At 41.0% G+C, this 22,325-nt stretch overlaps 3 protein-coding genes across 5 annotated transcripts; 1 reads left to right on the forward strand and 2 right to left on the reverse strand.

The window, feature by feature from the left end:
* Positions 1 to 5,272: 5,272 nt before the first annotated feature.
* LOC104951867 (uncharacterized protein CXorf21 homolog) lies at positions 5,273 to 7,554 on the reverse strand. Its single transcript, XM_010778602.1, has 2 exons — positions 7,201 to 7,554; positions 5,273 to 6,266 (listed from the first exon to the last, which is right to left on the reverse strand). Exon 2 carries the CDS (start codon positions 6,262 to 6,264, stop codon positions 5,305 to 5,307), a length of 960 nt encoding a protein of 319 aa, XP_010776904.1. The 5' UTR covers positions 6,265 to 6,266; positions 7,201 to 7,554; the 3' UTR covers positions 5,273 to 5,304.
* Positions 7,555 to 8,505: 951 nt separating this feature from the next.
* c9h13orf42 (chromosome 9 C13orf42 homolog) lies at positions 8,506 to 11,117 on the forward strand. Its single transcript, XM_010778601.1, has 3 exons — positions 8,506 to 9,360; positions 9,448 to 9,592; positions 10,766 to 11,117. Exons 1-3 carry the CDS (start codon positions 8,953 to 8,955, stop codon positions 11,008 to 11,010), a joined length of 798 nt encoding a protein of 265 aa, XP_010776903.1. The 5' UTR covers positions 8,506 to 8,952; the 3' UTR covers positions 11,011 to 11,117.
* Positions 11,118 to 13,847: 2,730 nt separating this feature from the next.
* Positions 13,848 to 18,336, reverse strand: rnaseh2b (ribonuclease H2, subunit B). 3 transcript variants are annotated; one of them, XM_010778598.1, is made up of 11 exons: positions 17,983 to 18,303; positions 17,688 to 17,756; positions 17,027 to 17,134; positions 16,061 to 16,137; positions 15,514 to 15,628; positions 15,374 to 15,438; positions 15,094 to 15,199; positions 14,794 to 14,875; positions 14,670 to 14,715; positions 14,374 to 14,451; positions 13,848 to 14,035 (listed from the first exon to the last, which is right to left on the reverse strand). In XM_010778598.1, the coding sequence occupies exons 1-11, from the start codon at positions 18,044 to 18,046 to the stop codon at positions 13,925 to 13,927; spliced, it is 921 nt and encodes a 306-aa protein (XP_010776900.1). In that variant the 5' UTR covers positions 18,047 to 18,303; the 3' UTR covers positions 13,848 to 13,924. The 3 variants fall into 3 exon arrangements, with proteins under 3 accessions (XP_010776900.1, XP_010776901.1, XP_010776902.1); XM_010778600.1 differs by lacking the exon at positions 17,983 to 18,303 and adding an exon at positions 18,315 to 18,336 and having other exon boundaries at positions 13,850 to 14,035; XM_010778599.1 differs by lacking the exon at positions 14,374 to 14,451 and having other exon boundaries at positions 13,849 to 14,035; positions 17,983 to 18,233.
* Between the last annotated feature and the right edge of the window lie 3,989 nt (positions 18,337 to 22,325).

The raw sequence follows: 22,325 nt of genomic DNA on the forward strand, positions 1-22,325 counted from the left end.
CTCTTGCGTTGTTGAATGACGGTTGGGCTTCAGTGCGGCCTTCAGGGCCCAACCGCCTGACCGAAGGGTCATCTTCGACGGACCCTGAGATCGTCGTGAGGTCGTCGAACGGCGCCCCGATTACGTCGTTTATGTTACCGCCGAAGTTTTTGCAAGTCTCAAAATGCCCGCACCAAAACGTTAAGCGGGTCGGTATCTTTAACCATTGAAAAGATCAGAAAGCATGGTGGAGAGATCGTCCGTGGATTTTACGCCCCATTTTCAAGGGACCGGGATTTCCAGAGAAAGAAACCACACTTGCGTTGTATTCCCATGATTTGCCTTGATTTGTCCTTTTCAGCCCCCTTTTCATGAGGCACACTTGCGCGGTTCCACCGAGATCCTCCTAACTATTCCTCCCCCCCCCCAATGGAACCAACACTTACCGATTACTGTACAAAATATATTTACCTAAGTCACTGTTTTTCTCTTAGGAAAAACGGACCTTGAAAGTCTTATGAGAGATGGACTCCCCTGTGTCAAATACATATGCCTTCTTACTTTTTCACTAAAACCGTATTATCACTAGAAATTCTCTTGCCCAAGTTCGAAAAGAAATGAGTCTGTTATGTAGTAACAATTGGTGTGATTGGTCCTCAGCCCAGCCTCCCTCGTCAAGGTCGACTCCCGGGGTTTGAAGGGAAGGCCGGTGTAGTAGGTCCGAGACTGACCCCCTAGGGTTCGTCGCACCTCTATTTGGGAGTGGACTAAGGACCAGACGGAGCCAGAGGAGGTCGGTTCTCGTAGGAATGGTCCACGGGTTGGTGGGTTGGCCGAGGAAAGATGTACTCCTCGTCACCGATAGAGGTAGGAGGCCTACTGAGGGTTTAAGAGTGTAATAGGGACTCCCTCTACGGTCGGAGGGCTCCTTTGATAAAGATGTATCCCAACGTTTCCCTGCCCTTGTAAAGGCTTTCAATTCGACCCCCTTCAAGACCTTCATAAGCTACGTTTTAAAGTTGTTTTTTGTACTTTAAGTCTCTAAAAAAAAAGGAAAATAAAACAGATTTCATTTTGTATTGTTCAAAATTTAATTAAAAATAACTTGTTAATAAACAAATTAACTTTTGCTTGTTCCTTACAACTCAATTTATAATGGTAGGGGGTTGTGGGTGAGTAATTTTTTATTTTTAAGGTGGGGGTAGGTTTTGGGGTGTTTTCAGGTTAAGTTTTACAATTTACTTTTCTCGGGAAGAGGAGGTTTTTCAGGGTAAAATTTGTACGTTCAGAAGGCTAAGTCGTTAGGAGACGTAAACCGATTTGGAAAAGTCAGGTACCCGAGAAGGACCCGTAGTAGTTGTAAGGTCGAGACTCAGGAAGGAGAAGTCCAGTGACAGGTCCGAACACCTCCTACCGAACACAGCCAAAGCAGAAGAAGAAGAAGTGCCGTCAGCGGCTTCATTTGCGTAATCTTCCCTCAGGGAATTTATTCCGGTGTGAACGCGTTCTGTACTTAGTGCCATGGGGGTACTAAGTGCTGGGCACTAAGTGCGGCAAAGTACTTGGTGTGAAAGCGGCTATTGTGTTCTTTGTAACCAAATCTCTCTCAGAGGGGCGTGGGGGAGTGGCTCCTTATTTTCATCTAAAGTAACAGACAGAGAATCAGCATTTTTTTTAAACAGGGCTGAAACAGAGGGGATTATGGGAAGCTGAAATGACCTGTTTGGTGTTTGGAGCCAAACACTTCAGAGACATGTTCTGTATATATCTGAGACCTATAATATATTAATGAAAAACAGTATAATAGGGGACCTTTAACTTTCAGAAAACGGAATGTCTTACTCGAGATGGTCCACATTTGCAAGGATGGATTTAGCATTCTTTATGATTTTCAATCCAAAAATGTCTGACAAAGATGCTGCTGCTTACAACTAATGTTACTGACGACAATGAATTCCTGAGATGATTCCAAACTGGATTTAAAATGGATCTGTATAATATAACCATCAACTTTGTAAACATGTAATACATAATGCTCCACAAAAATGTGTGATGTGGATGTGAACACGTATTCCTTTTTCTTCCATAAATGTCCTGTAACCAAGACATGTGTTGCATAATGATTAATGCAATCAGGACGTAGCAGATAAAGACAATAATAAAAGATAAGAGAATGAGTGTCATCCAGAAAACGGGGTCAGGCTGATAATAACCACAATATTTTTGTCATTAGATAAAAGAGGACCATGAGAAAGCATTAGCATTGTTGGGGGGGAAATATAAAACCCACTTTGCAGAAGCATATATGGCCCTGTCCGTAGTGAAGAAGAATAAACATACGAGTGCATACAAATGTGTTTTTCTATCCAGTTGCCAGTCACATACAGGCACTGTGTACTGTGATATATAGTCATGCATTACTACATTATGTTCCCCAGCTCTTTGAGAGCCAGATCCTGCTGTCTCTCAAGGTCTTTCTCTGTCTGCTTGAGCTCTGCCAAGGTCAAGCTCGCCGCTGCAGGCTCGCTGCAACCTTGAGCGGCTAACTGACCGGGAAATGTGTGTTCTCCCGTTCCACCACCTACGTGTCCCGGTGTCAATCAGCCAGATACAGAGCAGGGGCTGTCATTAAATGTTCCCGCAAGCTGCCACTTAGACATTAGGTCACTCCGCTGGATGAAAAAAAAAAAAAAACATTTGCTCAAGGCCGCTGAAGAAATTAGGAGTGAGAGCACAGCTTCTGGACCTAATTGAATTAAACGTCTCCACATACAAACTGTAGTCTAAAATGTTTCCACATGTGTGGCATTAGTGAGTGTACACTTATAGCAGCTTTACATCAAATGAGCTAACGTATTTATTTGCTTAAATGTCCTTTTATGAAAATGTATGTCTGTATCACTACAGAAAAGAGCTCAAAGCATTCGACTATCTTTAAGCCTTGAAAATATGTGATAAATGTTTTTCCTCCTTTGTGATTTAAAAAGTTCTAAGTAAACACTATATGACTGCTCCAATTAACAAGGCTACATACTAAAAGCTTTTTAAATGAAGGAAAGCCACAGAGTGCTACAGAGCATTAAAGCCACAATGGTGAGAGTGTATCCGGGACCTTGGTTTTGATATGAAATCTTGCAACCTTGCCTTTACCGCCCTCCATGTTAAAAGCTCTTTGTGACAAGGAAATTACTTTATGAACCTTTGAAAGACGCTCCAACACTTCAACCTCCCCTTTTAGTTTCATCGCTATAGACCATGAGAGAAGTGTGAGGTGTTTTCTCTTTTTTTAAATTGCTGCAGTTCGTTTCATCCGTTTTCTGGCCCTGCTCTCATTTCATGCCTTTAACCTTTTATTCTTTGACCTCAGTTTTTCTCTAAGAGGAAAACTGCTGCTAATTACAGAAAATAAAAAACGTCTTGGCTCTTCTATTTATGCTTTTTTCAGCTAAATAAAAACACCCAGTGGGAGATTTGTTAAGCTTTTGACAAGGAAAGGTAAATAAATTGTGTAATTTGGTGAATCTCAGGGTAAATATTGGCAGCTTGTGTGTGTAAGAGACTGCAGTGTGTAACTTTACCTTCATCCCTGTAAACAATTCCTAACCTCCGCTGGAATAAGATTCGTCTGTTTTTCATTTTTCCAGGGTCTGTGGAATCAGTTTGTTTGAATGCGCTCACGATGCCGAGCTTGGCATCAGGTGAATCATATTTATAAACGAGCGTGTTTTTGTTTAGGTCTGTAAGGATTCGGTTCCTCTAACATGTACCTGGAATGTTCAATCCGGATAGAAGCAGAAATACCAAACATGTGTCTCGTCGGCCTTGAGACTTCACAGGGCTCCGACTGCGGCTCGGTAAACACAGTTTCCTCCTGTGGCTCTCTGTTTGGACAGGAAACAAGGAAGCTGATCAAACGCTGCCTCAGAAGGCCACGGCTGCACGAAGCTGGAATAGACTTGCAGGTCTTTCAAAGCCTTTTTGAATACGTGGAAACCTGAACAAATGACATTGTCCCTGCATCGGTCTGCAGCCCTGCCGAGCTTCTCATTTGTGCTAGTGCAATATGTTCCTAAAAATAAATCACGAGGTGAAGATAACCTTATCTCAAGCTTTAGAAACCAGTACCAGACACAGTGTTACATTTGCCTGTGTGCTTCAGATTTACAACTGAGTCCTGATGACATCATGGATTAGCAGATGATATAGCATTAGTGGATGGATGGATGTTTTGAGGGAGGGGATAGACGGTGAAGAGGAGGAGGAATACAATAAAGGAGAAGAAGGTGTGTGTCAAAGTCATCGGGGTTAATAAGTAAGGTGATAATGCTTCCCCCTTGTGCCCATTTAATAAACTGCAGACTCATTAATGACATTTCATCATCGGCAGCAGAGCATGGGAATGACCAACATGTGTAATACATCTTTAGGCACGACAACAATATATGTATTCATAAGCAAAATGGTGGCATTTAATACTATCTGATTGTGCACGGTAAAAATGGCTTGCTCTGTGATTTTTATTTTACTTCTCATCTTCTGATCAGGGATGTCAAGACTCTTAGCATATGAACAGGTAGCTGAAGAGCCCTTCAAACATATGTTTTAAGAGGAATATTAAGACTGATACAATTTCAACCTTTTTGAGAATCCAGAATCCATTTTTTTTTTTTCAAGTTCGACTACTGGAAACCTCCTGCTTATCTGAAAAACTACATTTATAGGTATATGCATGGGAGGTTTCAAGTTTCCACATCCGCATATTGAACCACATGCTTTTACAAAAATACATGTAGTTTTCTAGTGTCAATCTCTGCACATCTCTTCACATTATTATTCACAGAGAAGGTCAGACAACCAGGTGAAGCGACTCAAAGCAAATTACATTTTAAGGTTGAGGGAATCTCTGCTTCCAGCATGAGTTTTTTTCCATTTAAATAAAAGATAATGGAGAAAACCTGTTGATTTTCAAACTTGTATATAAAGTTCCCTAAAGGACTTGAGACCATGTTCTTCTTCACTTGTCCCTAACCATAGGGAGACATTTATGTTTATCGTTATGCAAAGACTTAGCAGTTTAGAACATGCTGAGAGCAGTTTCAGTTTTCAGTTCCTGTCTTTATTGTCCTTTTTAGAAAGTGAAAAATGCACCAGCCCATAAACAACTTAAATGATGACACATTAGATTGTCATAACATTGCTGATCAGATTTATCTGACACCATCCTCTCCACAGCTTATCAAAAAAAAGAAAAAACTAGAAAAGAAACACAAGTTGTTAGTTTAATCTTTTAATTTGGTGACCAACCTATATTGAAAGGGAGAATTCTCACTGCGGTTTCTCCTCTCTGTTCTCTGTTAGCTGCTCCCTGGACACTTCACTGGAGATCTGCAGGAAGGGGGTGCTGATCTCGCTGGAATGCATGTCTCCGGCCACCCGCAGCAGGCAGCTGAGGACCAGGTCTTTGGCCAGGCCGGCCTCCAGGTTCCCCTCCCGGCTCAGCTGCAGAGTGATCTGGTCCAGGCTGGTGAGGACCAGCTCTGAGCCCAGCAGAGGGATGGGGTCTGAGTCAGAACCAGGGGCCCTTTCCCTGGCCATGTTCTCCATCATGTACTGCTGGTACAAATCCAACAGTTTCTGCTCCAGGTAGTGATTTAGAAGAGAGTTGGAGAACGGACCTTCACGGCCCTGGAACAAAAAGCTACGATCTCGGGCACTGCCCAGTCTCCAGCGATTTGAGCCCCCCCTCAGAGGATGCAGGAGCCCACCCTGAGATGCGTGTCCTGGGGGAGAGTCCTCCACAGCTGAGGGGACATCACAGGAGTGGAGGAAAGGGCCCTCAGCCTTCGCCTTAGGACAGACTCGGATCTCACCGTCATTGGTGGAGAGAGGCAGCACATGGTCGCCTCCAATATGGAGGTCGCTGTAATTTTGGCAGATGCTCTGACAGAAGGAGGGGACCAAGAAAGGAGCGTCGCCCAGTGAGCGGGCCAGAGCCGGGATCTCTATCTCCGGGGAGATCTGTCTGCATGGCCGGGCTGCCAGGACGTCAAAGGACTGCAGCGGGGAAATGTACAACTCCACCGGATCGCTGGTGTTGTCCAAGCAACCCGTCAGCTCGGGGGAATTGTGATGGAGGAGTGGAGAGTGTCTGCTGGAGCCGGGCACCAGGGTCGCAGCTGCTCTCGGCACACCGTAAACACTCTGGGGAGCGTGCTGAGGAGGGAGAGGATCCAGCTCCTCCAGCTCGCCATAGGTCATTCTCAACAATCTGCTCTCACAAAGCATGGCTGCGGGGAAAACATGACATTCTCAGAATCAGAGTTATTAACACGGCATGTCAGTCTGCTGTGTGTGGTAAGCTGCATCTTCCATGATACTGCAGATTTACATTCTGTTATTTGTATTTATATTGGGGCTAGGTAATATGGCCGAAATCTTCTTCCTGGTATATGCCATTCATATCTTCATAATGACATCAATATAGCATGTTTTATAAAAGAGGTATTGTGGAGCTGCAGAGACATCCTGGCTTACATCCAGATACCTATCTTTTTGGCAGAGATCCTCTTCAATCAAATTCATCTTTTACAAATATTTTGTAGCAATAATGTTGCAAAGAAAGTATCCCTTCTATATTGACAACATCAGTCAAAATGTTCGCAGTTGGGTATCTTTTCCAATTTGTGCAGCCCTGCATCTCCAAATGATATCCCCTCTCATCTCGTCTCATCAGACTATCTTAAAAAATGTATTTCGTATGTGCTATTCATTCTAATTGTGTATCAACATATGATATATGATGTAATCACAATACAATCCCATTTAGGATGAAAAAGATGAAATGGAATTATCACCCAGCCCTATCATACATAAAAAAACATATAGCATGGACTAATGTTCTGCGCCCGAGAATAAACCGCCTCAGCTAGTTTGCTAAAGAAATACACAAAACTCAACAAAAACAAATAAAACGGCACAAAACAGATACGTTACATTTACAGTCTAACACCAGACCATTGATGACTTGATGAATGATTTCCAATCTGAGTGTCAAATGATCCTATGAATGATTTAGAGTTCTGAGGGTGGGCTATAGGTAACATATTGATTTCCCAAATAGAAAAAAAAAGACTGTCCAAAGGAGGATTTTGATGAAAGTGCAACTGACCTCAGCTAACAATCACAAAGATGAATCATATTCCTCTAAAAAGAAGAACCTACCTTGGAGCAGAATCAGCGTCTCTGGGTCAGCGTTCACCTCAGGGTGCAAAGTGTTGTTCCTCAGTCACAAAGAACTTCTTATAAACATTACATGTGTCTATCGCACAGCCTACCCAATGTGTCTGCACGAGTAACGGTGCGTTCATGGGTTGTTATAAACCACCCTTAGAGGAAGTGGGAATGGTCGATGTTTTTCTTTCTTCCCATTTCTGCACACTTATTGTTTCAGCTGGCTGAATCCTGAGTATACTCTACCTCCTCCTTTTGCATGCTGATATCAGGCTGAGCATATCCTGCTGTAGTTCGTACTATTTAAAATGATATCTATTTAACTCCTTACAATAAATATGTATCAACCTCTGCTTCAGTTTGTCCTCTTGCAACATGAAGTGAAATGGCAGATGTTTTATTCTCTACATGCAAACTACACTTTAAAAGGAAACCACAGAAGTTCTGTTTCTACGTAAAAAGAAACAGGTGTGCGATTGAGGTCAAGTTAAAACCAGAAGAGAAAGTTATATTTAATATGATACAAATTATCCGGAAACTGAAAGGTCGACAGTTGCTGCTTCCTGTTTTCGTTTTCTGATAAGTCCCATCACACACTCTGAGTTATCTCTGTTTGAGGACTTTGTTTGAGGCTTTTATGTTGAATAACTGCATTTTAGAGCTACTCGCTTGACTCCTGTGTCTGCAGGCAAAAGCAGAAATGTGACTTCACGCTTTGTTAGGTAACCACATGTCTTCATTTCCTCCTTGAAACCATTACTCTAAAAGCTAAGTAAATGCTGTTGCTTTCGTAAACATGATTGTGCCTTTCTGTGATATTTCATTTCACCACTTTTCCCCCTCCTTTTGTTTGAATCATCTATCCTTTAAATCAGTTATCTGGTCCGTAATGGAGACTCTCCAGCTTTAGATATTCATGTGCCGGGATTTTTCCAAAGTGACAGTTCCTTGTCTGCATGTACGCTTCGCTTCAGTTCAGACTCTTGTATTCAGACGTCTTCTGCCTTCAGCAGGGAAGACATCATTAGAGGCACATGAAACACGAGAGAGAGCGTGTTTTATTATTAATCAGGTGAGGAAACCTAGACATAAGTCAAGATCATATCACTTCTGGTGTTTGTAACAATATCCAAGTGGTTCACACAACTCAATGTATTATTTTGATATAGATTCTTCTATTTTCTCTTCTTATTTCATCTTTCATATAGACACAAGCATTTTAAGAGTTTCACCTCTCAGCGTCTTCTGATCTTTATCACATTTGAATTCAAACCCAGGAATGTGAACAGTTTAACATGCCTGCATCTTCTTTTATGCTGTCTTCTTTATTAAGGAAGCATCCACTGCCTCAAGAGGTGCAGCTTCAGTCAGTCAGACTGCTGGTTGTTGTTATTTTGCCCACAGAGTCCCGTATGACTCAGGATATCTGACACAGGCCGGCTGCGCTGTAGTAATGGCAGCACTAAGTGTAGGGTTACCGACCTGTTGTCACAGCGATGTCGCTGAGCAACACCCCAAAACATTAAAGACTACCAGAAACTCTGACCTGCTTTTGTGTCACCAGAGAGCAGCCATTTGGCCATTTCAGCACCCTGGACAGCAACAGTGAAGAGCTCCAGTGAAGTTTCGTTTCCTCTGAGACATATTGTCTGGCTTTAAGGGGGCTGAATATGGATGGATGCTTCACCAACACTGAGGAACCTAGGGACACGTCTGTGACCCTGAAATACTTTGTTTAGAGGGATGTTCAGGAAGATTAACAATGGGTTTCGTCCCAACCAACACGGACCCACAGGGCGGGATGAGGGGGGGGTTCGGTCGGAGCAGGACTACCACAGCGCCTGCACCGTCCGGCTGGTCCGCAGCACCTCCATGCTCGTGGTGGGAGAGAAAACTCAAGTCGTGAGCTCCACTTTGAAACGCAGCAAAAGCACAGTGAGCATCGAGTCGACCTTGTACTACTATCAGAGACGAGAGGACAGGATTTGGCTCTACTCTCAGAATCAGAACTGCCTGGAGTACCTGGAAGCACTTGTGGCTTTGAGACGGCAGTACACAAAGAGCGTGAGTGACTTCAAAAGTAAGGATTCCAAGGCCACAGTGTCCTCCAAGAAGAAGCATGCACCTCCTCCGCCTACTAAGGAAGGAACGGTAAGCTTAAATCATCCAAAGCAGAGCACATGGCAGGCAATATCAAAGACAAATGTTCTCCCGTTTTTGTTTTTTTCCCCCCCGCAGATATCACGAGCCAAACCCACAGCGCCTCCCGTCCCCAACGTGGAGGACTCGCTGCAGTTCTTTGATGCGGTCATCGCCGGCTGTGACAGCGAACCTCTGAGAAAATCGTATATGGATGATGGACACGCAGATGTGGACTTCATAGGTGAGTTTGGAAAGATTTTATATAACTGAAATGGTGCTGGGGTTTAGGGCCTGCAAGCCTTCTACTACTAAATCAAGATTGGACACTAAACATGGTTGTATTCAGGGTTAGACAATCGATGGTGGAATGAAAGTGCATTCATAATAATTAGCCCATGATACAATAAATTAAAATGCAAAGATAACTGGGATTGTTTTTATGCCTAATGAGGACTTTGGATATTTCACTTTGGATACTTGTCACACAAAATATAATATTCACCTACTTTTACTTTATTAATGGCACTAAACATTTCTTCCACCACTGTGAATGAGATGATCAGGGTTGTCATGTCATATCAGTATATTTGCTCAATAATTGTACTTTATTATATATATATTTGATGTATTTGCATCTTCTATTAGTTATTAAAAAAAGTTGTTTTCATATGAATGCAGTCACAATTTGCTAAGCTAACATTTACACACCAATTTGGGGTTTAGTTGACTGCAGGACCTGGAATCAAACCAACAACCCTTTCGACCGCACCACCTCACAGCCGCATAGTGTGTGTCATGGTATATATTTAGGTCTTTGTTGTTTTAACTATATTTTACCTACATTAGGGGTTTAGTTGTCGGACGTCTAGATTTGAAGTTATCAGGGAAACAAGCAGAGGAAACGTAGCTGTCCCTCTGTCCTTTTTCCACTGGGGAAACATAGATTATTTACATAAAACGATATGGTTCATTGTTTCCACCCGTTTTACTAACCGTGTGCATTGGTTTGTAGAGGAGGAGATCTTTTGAATATTTCTGTAGAGGGGTTAAAAACCTGAAAATTGAAGGCCAAAAGAATCCTAACCATGAATATGACTGCAATGACAACAAAGGATGTCATCTCCCATGATCCCACACTACTTCACAACACCGACAAACTCCTACTTATTTTAACCCATAATGGCAACAAAAATGACATGTAGTGTGTTAAAGATTGAGATAGCATGACATCATTTGTAAAATAATCTTTCCAGATGGTAATCTATACATCAACAAATTAATCCGATACAAACGGCTGCTGCTGAGTTCAAATGGTTCAGATTCTTAATGTCCAGTAAAGAAAGCTTCTGGTCACAAAACGACTGCCCTCAGCTTCAACTAATGTGCTTGCCGTCGGCTCTGCTCTCTCCCACAGTGGCCTCCAGCTCTGCCGAACACGACCTCCACTCCAACTGGGTCCTACGGGTTCCTCGGGTCGCGGATGACTCCAAGCAGAAGGAAGTTCACGTGTGTGCCAAGGAAAGTGTCTCTAAGAAGAAAAACAAGAGCGGGTCGACCAGCAGCAGACTGCGGCTGCAGAGGAACCCGATCCATCTGCCCAAAGTGGTGGAGAGCGCATTCCAGACTCTGCGCTTCAAACCCAAATTAAAAAAGCAGTGAAGCTTGATGGACATTCGAAACCACCGGCACTGCCACTCTGCTGACGAAGAGCTCAACCCAGTTTGTATGGACCTGCACTATGCTCTGCTCAAACTCCATCCGGACAATTAAAGAGGCCCCATAGTGCTTTTTGGGGTTTTCCCTTTCCTTTAGTTATATAGATTTGTGTGCATGTAAATGGTCTGCAAAGGCTAAAATCCTGCACACTCTGAAATACCTCCATTGTGACATCTCTATGTAACACTCAAGGTACAAAATACAAATATGAACCTGAAATTAGCGTAATATGTCCTCAAAATAATTTTAATAAAGCAAATTGTAAAAAAAAGATATCGGTCAAGCCAACAACATACTGCCTTTTTTTTACCCTCAGACATTTTTGACTTGACAATGGCCTGCACTGAGAACATGAACCATTTCTCCGTTGTATTCAAGGTTGCCAGTAAGCCTTGATACTGTTACGAAGAACCAGCATGCACAATATCATTACCCCAAAACTAGGAGCATGAATTCAGCCGCTATCAGCAGAAGTCCATCATCAGCTACAGGCAGCCACCTCTATTCACTATCTTTGTTCTTTCAATTCTTAATTATTATTCTCACGTTATCTTTACTGGCACTAAACATGTTTCAAATATTCAGCTTACAAATTTCCTTCCAACATCAAAACATTCCAAAAGCGCATGACAATAAAAAGAAAATCTTATAAAATGTTGTGTTATTTAAACATTTTTAGAACATAATTTAGGATACAAAAAGTAGGAAAAATGTGTGCTCTTTAATACAATGTAGCATTTGATGCAGACAGACTTCTACATCTGGCACCGAGCCTGAAAGTGATAGGAGAAACAAGGAGCTGCAGCACAGACCCCAATAATAACTGAGACAGGATGTTTCTGGAAGAAAGCAGACAATGTTTATTTAACTGCTCCCATTCTCACATAAAATCTACATCAATGCACTCGGCAAAGTCTTTTCTCTCTTGGTTTAGTAATATTTGTACTGAGAAGCAGTTCAAAAAAGTACGCTTCAGCTTAATTTGATGCAATTATTTGAAAAGCTGAAACATACAGGACTTGGAAATATTCAAATTCATGAAGTCTTGTCTACATATTCACACTTTCAGCAAGAAACTCCATTTATACCTTACAATGTTTAACATCTTTCACACAGTATTGGTATTTTTCTATTATAAAAGCCAGCAATCCAGTTTAGTGTCTGCTTTTCAACATCCACTATTCACGCTGCAGGGTCTTCAGAAACGACCTTCTCTGGTTTCCTTCCAGTTCTGACATGTCAATACATCTTCTGTGAAAAGCCAATAAAGTGTTGTTTGTTTCAGGGCTTTAAACCTTAGCAGATTAATATAACATTTATTATGTGATTTATATGTATCAATTATATGCCACTATAAATGAGACTTCTTTAAAGACATCTCACAATACGCCTGCCTTCAACCCATGCATCAGTAGCATTGTTCAAATGTCCTTTAAACTGAATTAAATAGGAAAAAGGAAATATAATAGCGTGATGGTACTGTATGGAGTTTAGGTCTAGTACATTTCATGGTTTGGCCCTGCAGAGACTCCCATTGAATTGAGGAATCAAAGCCAGAGGTAAATTGCAACAATGTCCTTCAAGCCGGCTGAAAGGTAAACATGTTTCTCTCCTGCACGAAAAGTCTGAGAGACGATTGGATTTGTAAGGCGAGTCCCAAGGCTGCAATGACTGAAAAAGTTCAAAACCAGCTAAGGTTATTCTGTTCGTTTCCTGAAGTTAAAATGGACTGCGAGAAACGGTATTTCAAGATTTCTGTATGTATACCACATGTAGAAATGTTGACAATAAAGCTGACTTTGACTGTAAAGGGTCAATTCACCCAATAAGAAAAAAAGTTACATTTTTGTAATGTGCAATGATGGTATTTCTGGATGTATTTGCCCAGCATGGGAGTGATTTGTTAAAGCTGATATCAAGTTACTAGTAACTAAAGAAATACATTTACTGGAGAAAAGGGTACAACCAGTGGCGAGCCGTCAGGGCCCTCTAAGCCCTCTGTGAGGGCCTAAGATATTCTAAAAAATAATATTTGAAAACATTAAAAAAAAAAAATTTCTTTTAAATATTATTTTTTATATTTCATTAGTTTTACCTAAATAACTTGATTTAATTGTATTTAAAATAACATTTCCAAAGAAATAAATCCTTTGAATCTGCCTGTTCAGTTTCTGTTGGAATGTGAAGGGTTACATGCCGTCTCTGCGAGTTATGTGAAGACGGGAGAGCTTGTTGGTCCCTCTGTAGATTCACAGAGGGCCCGCTATAGTAACTCAACAAGAGAGTAATGTCAAATGACAGTACAATTGACCAATCATATCTTCCCTCTAAATGGGTGGGCTTTATTTTCGCGGACTTCATGACAAGTTCCGCCCGCTGTGAAGTCTATGCAAGTGGTGCAGTGACGCGTCCTAAAACCCGGAAATAAGCTGCGCTCGGATTCCCTCGAGAAAAAAAGCAATGGGATTTCTCCATAGGGTTTTGGAAAATAGCTGGAAATAAGGTCTGTGGAAAACGAACCTGTTAGATGAATGCACGTTTTGTTCAGCCTGATAATATCCACATGTCTATCATAAATCTAAATCGGATCATCAGAGGGCCTAGGTATAAAAGCCACGGCTCGCCACTGGGTACAACAGTTTATATCTTAAGAGGTAGAAGTATAACAAGTTGCTCAAATGTGTACTGTAAAGTTGTATATAAATACAAACAATGAGGTTAAAATGCTAATTTACATGCAAATATTCCTTTTTAATTCTCATTCAAACCATGAATCGAAATGAAGAGCATATGTCCAATACATTTTCTTTTCTTTATTACAAATGATTCATATACAAAACCAGGAACTAAATAACATTCACTTCTTTTCGGCTTTGACTTTGGGGCTGAAGAAGGAGGACATCGACTTCATGCCAGTTTTGTCCACTTTCGCCAGAGATTTCTGAGCTGCAGTCATCTTCTTTGGCGGCTGGATTAAAGGGCAAAAAAGATCAATACCATACAACACCTCTGCAGAGACACAGTAGGGAATTAATCACACATCATTTACTTCTATAGAAGCTAAGAAAAACATGTCGCCGCAAGGTAAGCCAGTTCAACCCATATGTACTACACACAAAGCTCAAAGCAAACCTTCAACAAACAAGAGCTATGCTAACAATCACTCAAGGTTTTTAACTCGACACTGCAGAGATGAAAGCAAAGATAAGCCCATAAGTTATTATGATATAGTCAAAGCAAGTGATCAATGCCTCAGGTTCCTTCATTGATTGTTTGGTCTATTCAGGCAGCTCTGTATAAACTCACTTTCCGCGCAAAGTCTGCACTGTTGAATTTAGTGTAGTCCTCTTCAGCCTCCACAGGTAATTCAGAAAGTTTCCGCTTCTGCAGAAGGAGGAAGTAAGACAAGCTTTTCATGACAAAGAGCAACCATTTATTAAGAGAACACCCACTAAGCACCGTACAGCACGGGTTAGAACACACAATGCCACAATGTTAGTGAGGTGGAGCACTACAGAAAGAATACACTGAGTTTAAAGCATGCAGAAAGAGTATATAACAGCTATATTAACGTTACACTTCTTAGAGAGCCGCTAACATACCTTGGAAGGAGGTTCTGGCTCCTTTGGGCTTGTGAGCTCTGGTAACCTGTGGAGTAGAAAAAGGCAGGCTTGATCACCCCTGTTAATAATTAAGATTATAAGTGTAATAGATGTCTGAACTTACTGCAGGTGTTTGAGGAGGGCTTTGCTGAGGTCTTCACTGAGGTACTCTGATAGGATGCCATGAGCGTAGCGTAGGAAGTCCTCTGTATCAAACACATTGACAGTAATCAACAATACTTTAGTGGTGGGGAAAATGCTGTTTGAGGTTTATAACCCTTAGATGTAAACGGTGCAATATCACTGCCATCTATTGGTCAACATCATGTCCTGCTTCTATTTTCATAGGAAGGTGAGACGGGAGTTTCCCACAGTGTTGAGATGGGACGTAATAGGGAAGTGGTGTGAAGTAAAAGTGACTCACCTGGATGGTAGTCTGACTCGGACTTCACTCTGATGTAGGTTGTGGATTTGACTCCTTCTCCCACAGATATATTTCTCGCTTTGAGCACAGTGACTGTCCTCTCCACCTACAAACAAAAAAAAAGTAAAGAAAATGGTATGAAATTCTGCTTTGTAAAACTAACCGTGCTTTTTTACATGCACATTTGTTCTGATATTTTTGAGTAGCATTGAAGTAAAAACAACTTGCTCTCTAATGACTGAACAAAAATGGTTCATCTAAAAATAAGGTGAGTTTTTACCTTTTTCTTCAACCAATTCATCGTCTTCTCTTGACTGTAGCGATGAAACTTGACTCCTCCCACCTCTGGAATTATGAAACACAATATTTAAACAATGCAATCAGTATAATAGCTGAGGAACATTATATTATAAACTTCACCTTTTTCCTCTGCAATGTGGTGCAGGGAGGACAGGGCACGTGTGCAGCTCAGCAGCCTCGGACAGGCCGGGAAGTCCTCGTCCATAACGACCTGAACCAAGGGCTGGAACTTCCCCTGAGCAGAGGGAAAAGATCATTAAACGTCCTTCATATGTGAGGAGTAAGTTACAACATTTCAATTACTGAACTTATTTACTATCATTTATACAATGCTTAAGTCATATCAGGGGCCCTCTATTTATCCTCTACTGTCAATTAATATGTTGTGAGGGCCACCCCTGTAATTATTACTTCTATTAAGCTGGTTACGTTCTCTGTTTGGTGGTTTGTTTGTTTGTTTGTCAGCAGAATTACAGAAACACTACAGCCCGATTTTGATAAGGATGTAGCTTCGGCCAATGCAGAGACCCATTCAATTTTGTAGCGGATCCTTGATTCTGGTAAAGTAAATGCACTAATGTCATATCAAATCACCAGCGTTAACACCTTCTGACAATTTCAAAATGAGTCGTATATACACACATTTATACAGATTTCTGTTTCTTACCTCTTTGCCCACTTTGACCAAATAGGGCAACATTAGATAGAGAGGATCCATTGGTGTTACAAAGAGAAGTCTCCCATCTGTTGATGAAATAAACACATGGTTCAATCATGACCATAGTTAAAATTACAGAATAAAGGTGCAGCATTTCTGAATATTTAAACGCACAGTTATAAAAGGTATGTGTTTTTTTGGGAACCTGTTGTCAATCACAGACCTGATGGTTATACTTATTTTGTGTCAGCAGTTCGTCTTTCTAGATGTTGTTTGTCTGTGCTTGGCAAATGTCGTCACTGTTCCTCTAAATGTTGGATATTTGTTTCAGTTTTTATGACTAATGCACGTGAGGTTCCTGCATTGATGATTGGCTTATTTAGAGCTCTGTAAGTGGAACCAAGCTGCTCAAAGTGTTTGGTACAAAACTATTGCTACTACTACTAATCTGCTCAAAGATTGTTGGTCAACCCTGTCAGAGACTCTATGACTCAGCCTATCATAACAACCTAGTGGGGCTGTCCAACAACATCATCTCTGACCCAAACCATGTTCTGAACAGTGAATATGAACTGCTGCCATCTAATCGGAGATACAGGGTCCCACCATTCAATAAAGTCAGACTGAAGCACTCCTTTGTGCATCAGTCAATCCTCACAGTAAATACAGAGCTAAATCCCAGATCAAATGCACGCTGAAGGCTCTTTGAGCAGCTTTTCTCTCACTGATTGTGCTGTTATGTTAAATGTTTGTTTGTGTTTCATGTATTGTGTCTGGATACTTGTCTGTTGATGTTGGACATGGAGCTGCTATGACGCAAGTCAAATTTCAGACTTGATCTGACAAATAAAATATTATCGTATCGTACTACTACTTCTTCTTAGAATTACTGCAAATAGTAGACTTAAAGTAATGTAGCAGTGTGTATGATTATGATTAGCTTGAGTTCACACTGTAATGACGCATGAAACCAACCTCTCTGTACAGTCTGGCCAACAAACCAGGAGTGGAAATCTTCTTCAAACGCTTTGACCTCAAACAGCTGCACATCACCACCACTCAACATATACAGAGACGCTGCATCTGCAGGACAAAACAAAAGAGGAACAGTTACTTTCACTACCACATCTGCAAATGCACAAGATACAGAATTAGACTGCTGGAAAAATTCTTCATTTTTTACACATCCTTGTGTTATCAATAAATCATATGTGGACTTTATGTTAAAACAGTTTTAGATTGGTTAGGGCAGCATCAAACACTCACTTTGATCCTTGATGGTCAACACATTTGATTAATTAAAAAGGGCCATGTGGAGTTTTCTTGTATACAAACTAAAGTGATGTTTATATCCAGTGATAGGCTCCATAGCACTACTAAAAGCACAGTCAAACATTATAAAAAGTGTCTAAAATGCTATTATCTCTGTCCTTTACATGTGAATAATAAGTTATTTTCATAATCATATATGATAGTAAACTACAATTTTCTAAGGTTTTAAAATGTGCTGGACAACACCTGGAATGCTTTGGCTTTGATAACGTGCACTAGGGCTATTTAAACTTAACATGCACATTGTTCAGTGCCTTATGATATTGTTAGTTGCAGCCACAAAAAGATGTATAACAAGACTTGCCTGTAACAGGGTTCCTCAGTCTCACAAAAGCTGGTTCACTGTCATGCTTCTGTGTCTCGATGGCAGAGTCTGGGGACACAAAAACAAAACAAAAGATCCTCCATTAGACTTCCTCAAAGTAGTAATGCAATAGTGCCTGTAATGCATGGTTAAAGCAAAGCATAATAACTCAAATGTAACCTTTAGTAGAGTAATTTACGTGGTGACAGTTATCAATAACTTTTGTATTTCCGTAACGTGAAATAGCAAGCTAGCTTTAGTTAGTGAGCATAAATTGAATGACTGCTTCAATTACCTGCAGCAATGACAACCCAGCTATCATTTTGCATATTAGGCATTCGCTTCTTTTTAGTAGCCATGTTGTATTGTTAAACTTGAAGTGATGGCTTACTATTGACTGAAAGCTAATTGTGGCTAAAAACAGTCGGCCTACAACATGAGCTCAGAAAAGGCGCCTGTATCTCTGAGCACTTTCTTCGTTACTAACACAGGTGAAAACAATACTTTCATTTTACCGCTAACGGCTGATTTGTATTTTTCTTCTTCAAACAAGCGATTATAAACGCGTTTTAAAGTAAATTAAATATTGCAGTCTCGAAACAAATCAAAATGAAGCGGAACACTCACGATGATAGACTTTTAATTCACACTGTTTCCCCCTTTTTAATACATTGGAACATTCTGTTGTGACGTCATTCAACATGTAGTTTCTATGTAAAACCGCGAGATGTCGCTCAAGAACTTCGATATAAATACATGCTAACGTTTTTCTGCACAGTTTACAGTACAGTCACTAAACTGAGGTTTCTAAATAACCTTTTGATCTTCACAATTAGCAATAAAGTAAGTAAGTAGTGTTCCTTCCAGTCAATTACTATACTTTAGTACTTTTTATGAGGCAGTATACATGTGGTCTAGTGTAGTATTTGTATTTCATGCTTCTTTACTTCTACTCCAATACATGTCAAAGGCAAATATTGTAAATGTTACTCCACTACATTTGTTTGACAACTACTGTTACTACTTTAAATATTCATATTATTACATCTAAGAGAAATCAACTCATAAAGGATGATACATTATTGTATGCCAAGCTTGTCAGAGACTGTACAATTTGCTCCACCTTTACCCACTGCATGAACAAAATGTTTCATTTAATACAATTTGATGTTAATACATTTCTATTTTAATTATAGTATTATTTGTAATGCAGGATTTCTACCTGTGACAATGTATTCCTGCACTGTAGTACTTCTGCTTCTACTTAAGATAGGCTTCTTCTTCCACCACTGTCCTTTGGCACACTTGCACACAGCAGATTGGGCGATCCATCTGTCCTTCAGTGAGAGGAGGGCATCTCTCACTCTCTCTCTCAGGATATGACACTGTGTGTCCCAGTTGGTTTTCAGTGAGTCACTTGTTTGTTTTTTTCTCCTTCTCTCACTGTTCATGTGCATGCTCAAACGACTATGTATTACACGACTGTGCTTGGGTGAGTTTTCATCCCAATTAGATGACTTTAGCTGTGTCATCAGATTGTTAAACTGTTTGGGGGTCCCTCTGATATATATGGCTTGAGTTGTTGATTTCCCTCTCCCCTAAAGACACCCACAGCACATCCTATTAACAGGTTTTTAATTAGCTTGTTTTGGTAATGAGGATGGGAGGGATTTGTGTACTGGTGACTGAGTTTTAAACATTGCCTATACAGCGTCCCTGTGGTGGAGCAGCATGACGTAGAGGAAAACTATAGATCCTACGCAGGGTGACTTAGGGTTTCATGTTTCTCTGACTTGCTCATTTTCCTGTGATCTTTTTCTGCATTTTCAGTTTATTGTGCCTTGTATCACTTTTTTTAGGTCAGATTCGATCAACATACGCTCTCAACCCTTTGAACACTGTCTCCTCCTTGAAATCAGATAGATTTATGGTGCTGTAGTCTGTGGCAAAGAGAGCGTGGGTGAGATATTGTCTGTGAATTACTTGCTTTATGGGTCCCGGGAGTATCATACACAACAGTCTGTGCGGCTAAACAGAATATTCCATGAAAGCTTTCTTTCTTTTTGGGTTGCTTGAGGGAACGTCTGCGTTTCTGACTGCCAGGGAGAACAACAGCGGCCTTTCTGGTACGCTGGACCACAGGCAGCCCCAGAGAGCCGAATCCTCTGTCACCAGCATGCAGAGGAGAACAAAGTGGGTCTAAATTTAGGCCCCAATATGGCTTCTTAGATCGTAAATCTTAGACCCCTTTCCCACACAGAAATCCTTATCCGTCAGACTTCCAACAAAGAGAAAGTCAAGATAAAAACAATCCTAAATATAAGAAAAAACAAGCATGAGAAATTCAACATAACCAAAGTCTGATCTGTCTATCTCCCCTTCCTCCTTCCCCATGTCATTCATTTTGAGCGTGCTACTTCTTTCTAGAAATTAGACGATTCCAATAAACTTCTCCGTGGAGGTATAGAGTTTATTGCAGCCAGCAGGCGGTCGACGGTTGGTCACACTCTGCTGAGCACATTGAACAGCCCCATGGTCCTATCCATCTCTGTGGCGTCATTTGTGGTGGTGGTCCAATGCAGTGACTGGTTACAGCTTTACATATCGACTCAGCCTCAAACTGTCAGGTCGCCACCATGTGTGCTGTGCACAGTGGGGGGATTGTATTTAAGGACAATTTTGAGCTACTTGTACTTTCCTTGGATATTTTCAATTTACGCTACTTTATACTTCTACTCTGCTACATTTTAGAAGCCAACATTGTACCTTTCAAATCTGTTTATTTGACAGCATTAGTTACTAATTGAGCTCTACGACTGAGACACTTAGGGGGATAGAGATACTCAAGTAAGATTTTGTATGCAGGACATTTACTTACAGAATATTTTAAAATATGGTATGGGTACATTTTTCCATCACTGGCTCTGCATTACACAAGGAGTAGTTTTCCCCACTTTGTAGGAGTTGTGAGAAGATAGAGTAAAACCACTTACCCATCAATATGACTAAACAAGGTGTGTCATTACAGCTAAAAACTCAACAACAAAACCATTGGAAACAACTGACAACATTCTGTTTCCATAGTGACACACAGACACTGTTCAACTGCTACTGTGTTAGTGTGAAGGTAAACCATGACAGATAACGCACACAAGATAAGATATAAGCAAATGATTAACTTCAGACCATGGTGAAGTATCTCCTCTTAGAGTTTGCTATGGCTTCATCTTTTATTTTCAGAATGTCCAAAGTGAAAAAGCTGATTTAATAAGCATTCATAATTACGAAATTGTAACTGTCATGGCTGCCAAGAGAAGCAGGTTATAAATAGGAAGACAGCATCACAACGGGTGCTACTTTTTCTGTATAGATTCAGTTTTTTCATGCAGCTGTCAAAGCCACATATTGAAATCCCCACAGATCAAGGACATAATGTACACACTAATACTAGACATGCACACAGACACACACACACAAAAACAGATGTGGAGAGAATTCCCCTTGGCAGCCGAAGCCTTTGAGTCATCATCTGGGATTCCCTTCCTCTCACTTCCAAATATGGGTGGGATATTGAGCGAGCGGGAGCTGAATGTGGAACCCCCTCATGATGTCAGAGCTTTGACTGGAAATTCACAGGAAAGAATGTCGGGAATGCAAAAAAATCCCCCAAATACTGTTCCCGTATGCATGTTTGTAAAGTCTGAGTTTTAGCACACATGGCTCATGTTCACTCCCACTCACACACACACACACACACACACACACACACACACACACACACACACACACACACACACACACACACACACACACACCACACACACACACACACACACACACACACACATCGCACATCCCTAGTACTTATCCCTATATCAACATAATATGACATTTATTGGAATCACCCTCACCTCTGAGCAGACACAGCCAGCTTCTCAGCCAGGCAGTAAAATAACCTCCGCTATTCATGCAACCTGAAACCTATCATAGACTGTCAGGTGGGGTAACCTGAACACCACGTATTATCGGCTAATCTTATTTACACTCTGAAAGTGAGCAGTGGAGTGTAAATCTTTAGTTGTATGTGGGCACGTCCACCTCACACATCAGAGTGTTGCTGCAAACACACCCACTGCACTCAATAATTTGCATTTCCGTTCGCTTTTAAAAGGTAAATGCAGCTTGACATATTGGAAATGTGCTGCTGTATGACCACACAAATCACAACACATGTTTGATTTTCTAAAAAAATTGATAGACTTAATTTTTTTGATTGATTACAGCTTTATTTCTCACAGTCCGACATGGAGAGAGATTGGGTGTTACACAAGAAGAGAAGGGGGTCTTCCCCAGAGGACCTCCCCCCGACTCATACATTTACACACACCACACTCACACACACACACTCACTCACACACACATTTTTGCCCTCAGGCCAGTTTCTGTAATGGGATCCTCACTGTTATTTCTGCTGAATAAAATAAATCCCACTAATTAACATGTTAACATGATTGATGGGCTTTGATTCTGCAGGGAGCGGGGAACGTCTGTCTGCACTCAAGCTGCCCTGCTGCTGCACACACACACACACACACACACACACACACACACACACACACACACACACACAAAGAAAGA

Source organism: Notothenia coriiceps, unplaced genomic scaffold, assembly GCF_000735185.1.
Source record: "Notothenia coriiceps isolate Sejong01 unplaced genomic scaffold, NC01 NC01_scaffold00019351, whole genome shotgun sequence".
Classification (NCBI taxonomy): domain Eukaryota; kingdom Metazoa; phylum Chordata; class Actinopteri; order Perciformes; family Nototheniidae; genus Notothenia; species Notothenia coriiceps.

What these genes read in the sequence shown, in the direction of transcription:
- rnaseh2b (XM_010778598.1), bottom strand. Translation starts at nt 18,046, where the DNA reads ATGGCTACTAAAAAGAAGCGAATGCCTAATATGCAAAATGATAGCTGG. An exon ending in CTGGGTTGTCATTGCTGCAG is followed by an intron (nt 17,757 to 17,982) that starts GTAATTGAAGCA and finishes TTGTGTCCCCAG; the next exon opens with ACTCTGCCATCGAGACACAG. An exon ending in GTGCAGACTTTGCGCGGAAA is followed by an intron (nt 14,036 to 14,373) that starts GTGAGTTTATAC and finishes CCTTTAATCCAG; the next exon opens with CCGCCAAAGAAGATGACTGC.
- c9h13orf42 (XM_010778601.1), top strand. Translation starts at nt 8,953, where the DNA reads ATGTTCAGGAAGATTAACAATGGGTTTCGTCCCAACCAACACGGACCC. An exon ending in CGCCTACTAAGGAAGGAACG is followed by an intron (nt 9,361 to 9,447) that starts GTAAGCTTAAAT and finishes TCCCCCCCGCAG; the next exon opens with ATATCACGAGCCAAACCCAC. An exon ending in CGCAGATGTGGACTTCATAG is followed by an intron (nt 9,593 to 10,765) that starts GTGAGTTTGGAA and finishes TCTCTCCCACAG; the next exon opens with TGGCCTCCAGCTCTGCCGAA.
- LOC104951867 (XM_010778602.1), bottom strand. Translation starts at nt 6,264, where the DNA reads ATGCTTTGTGAGAGCAGATTGTTGAGAATGACCTATGGCGAGCTGGAG.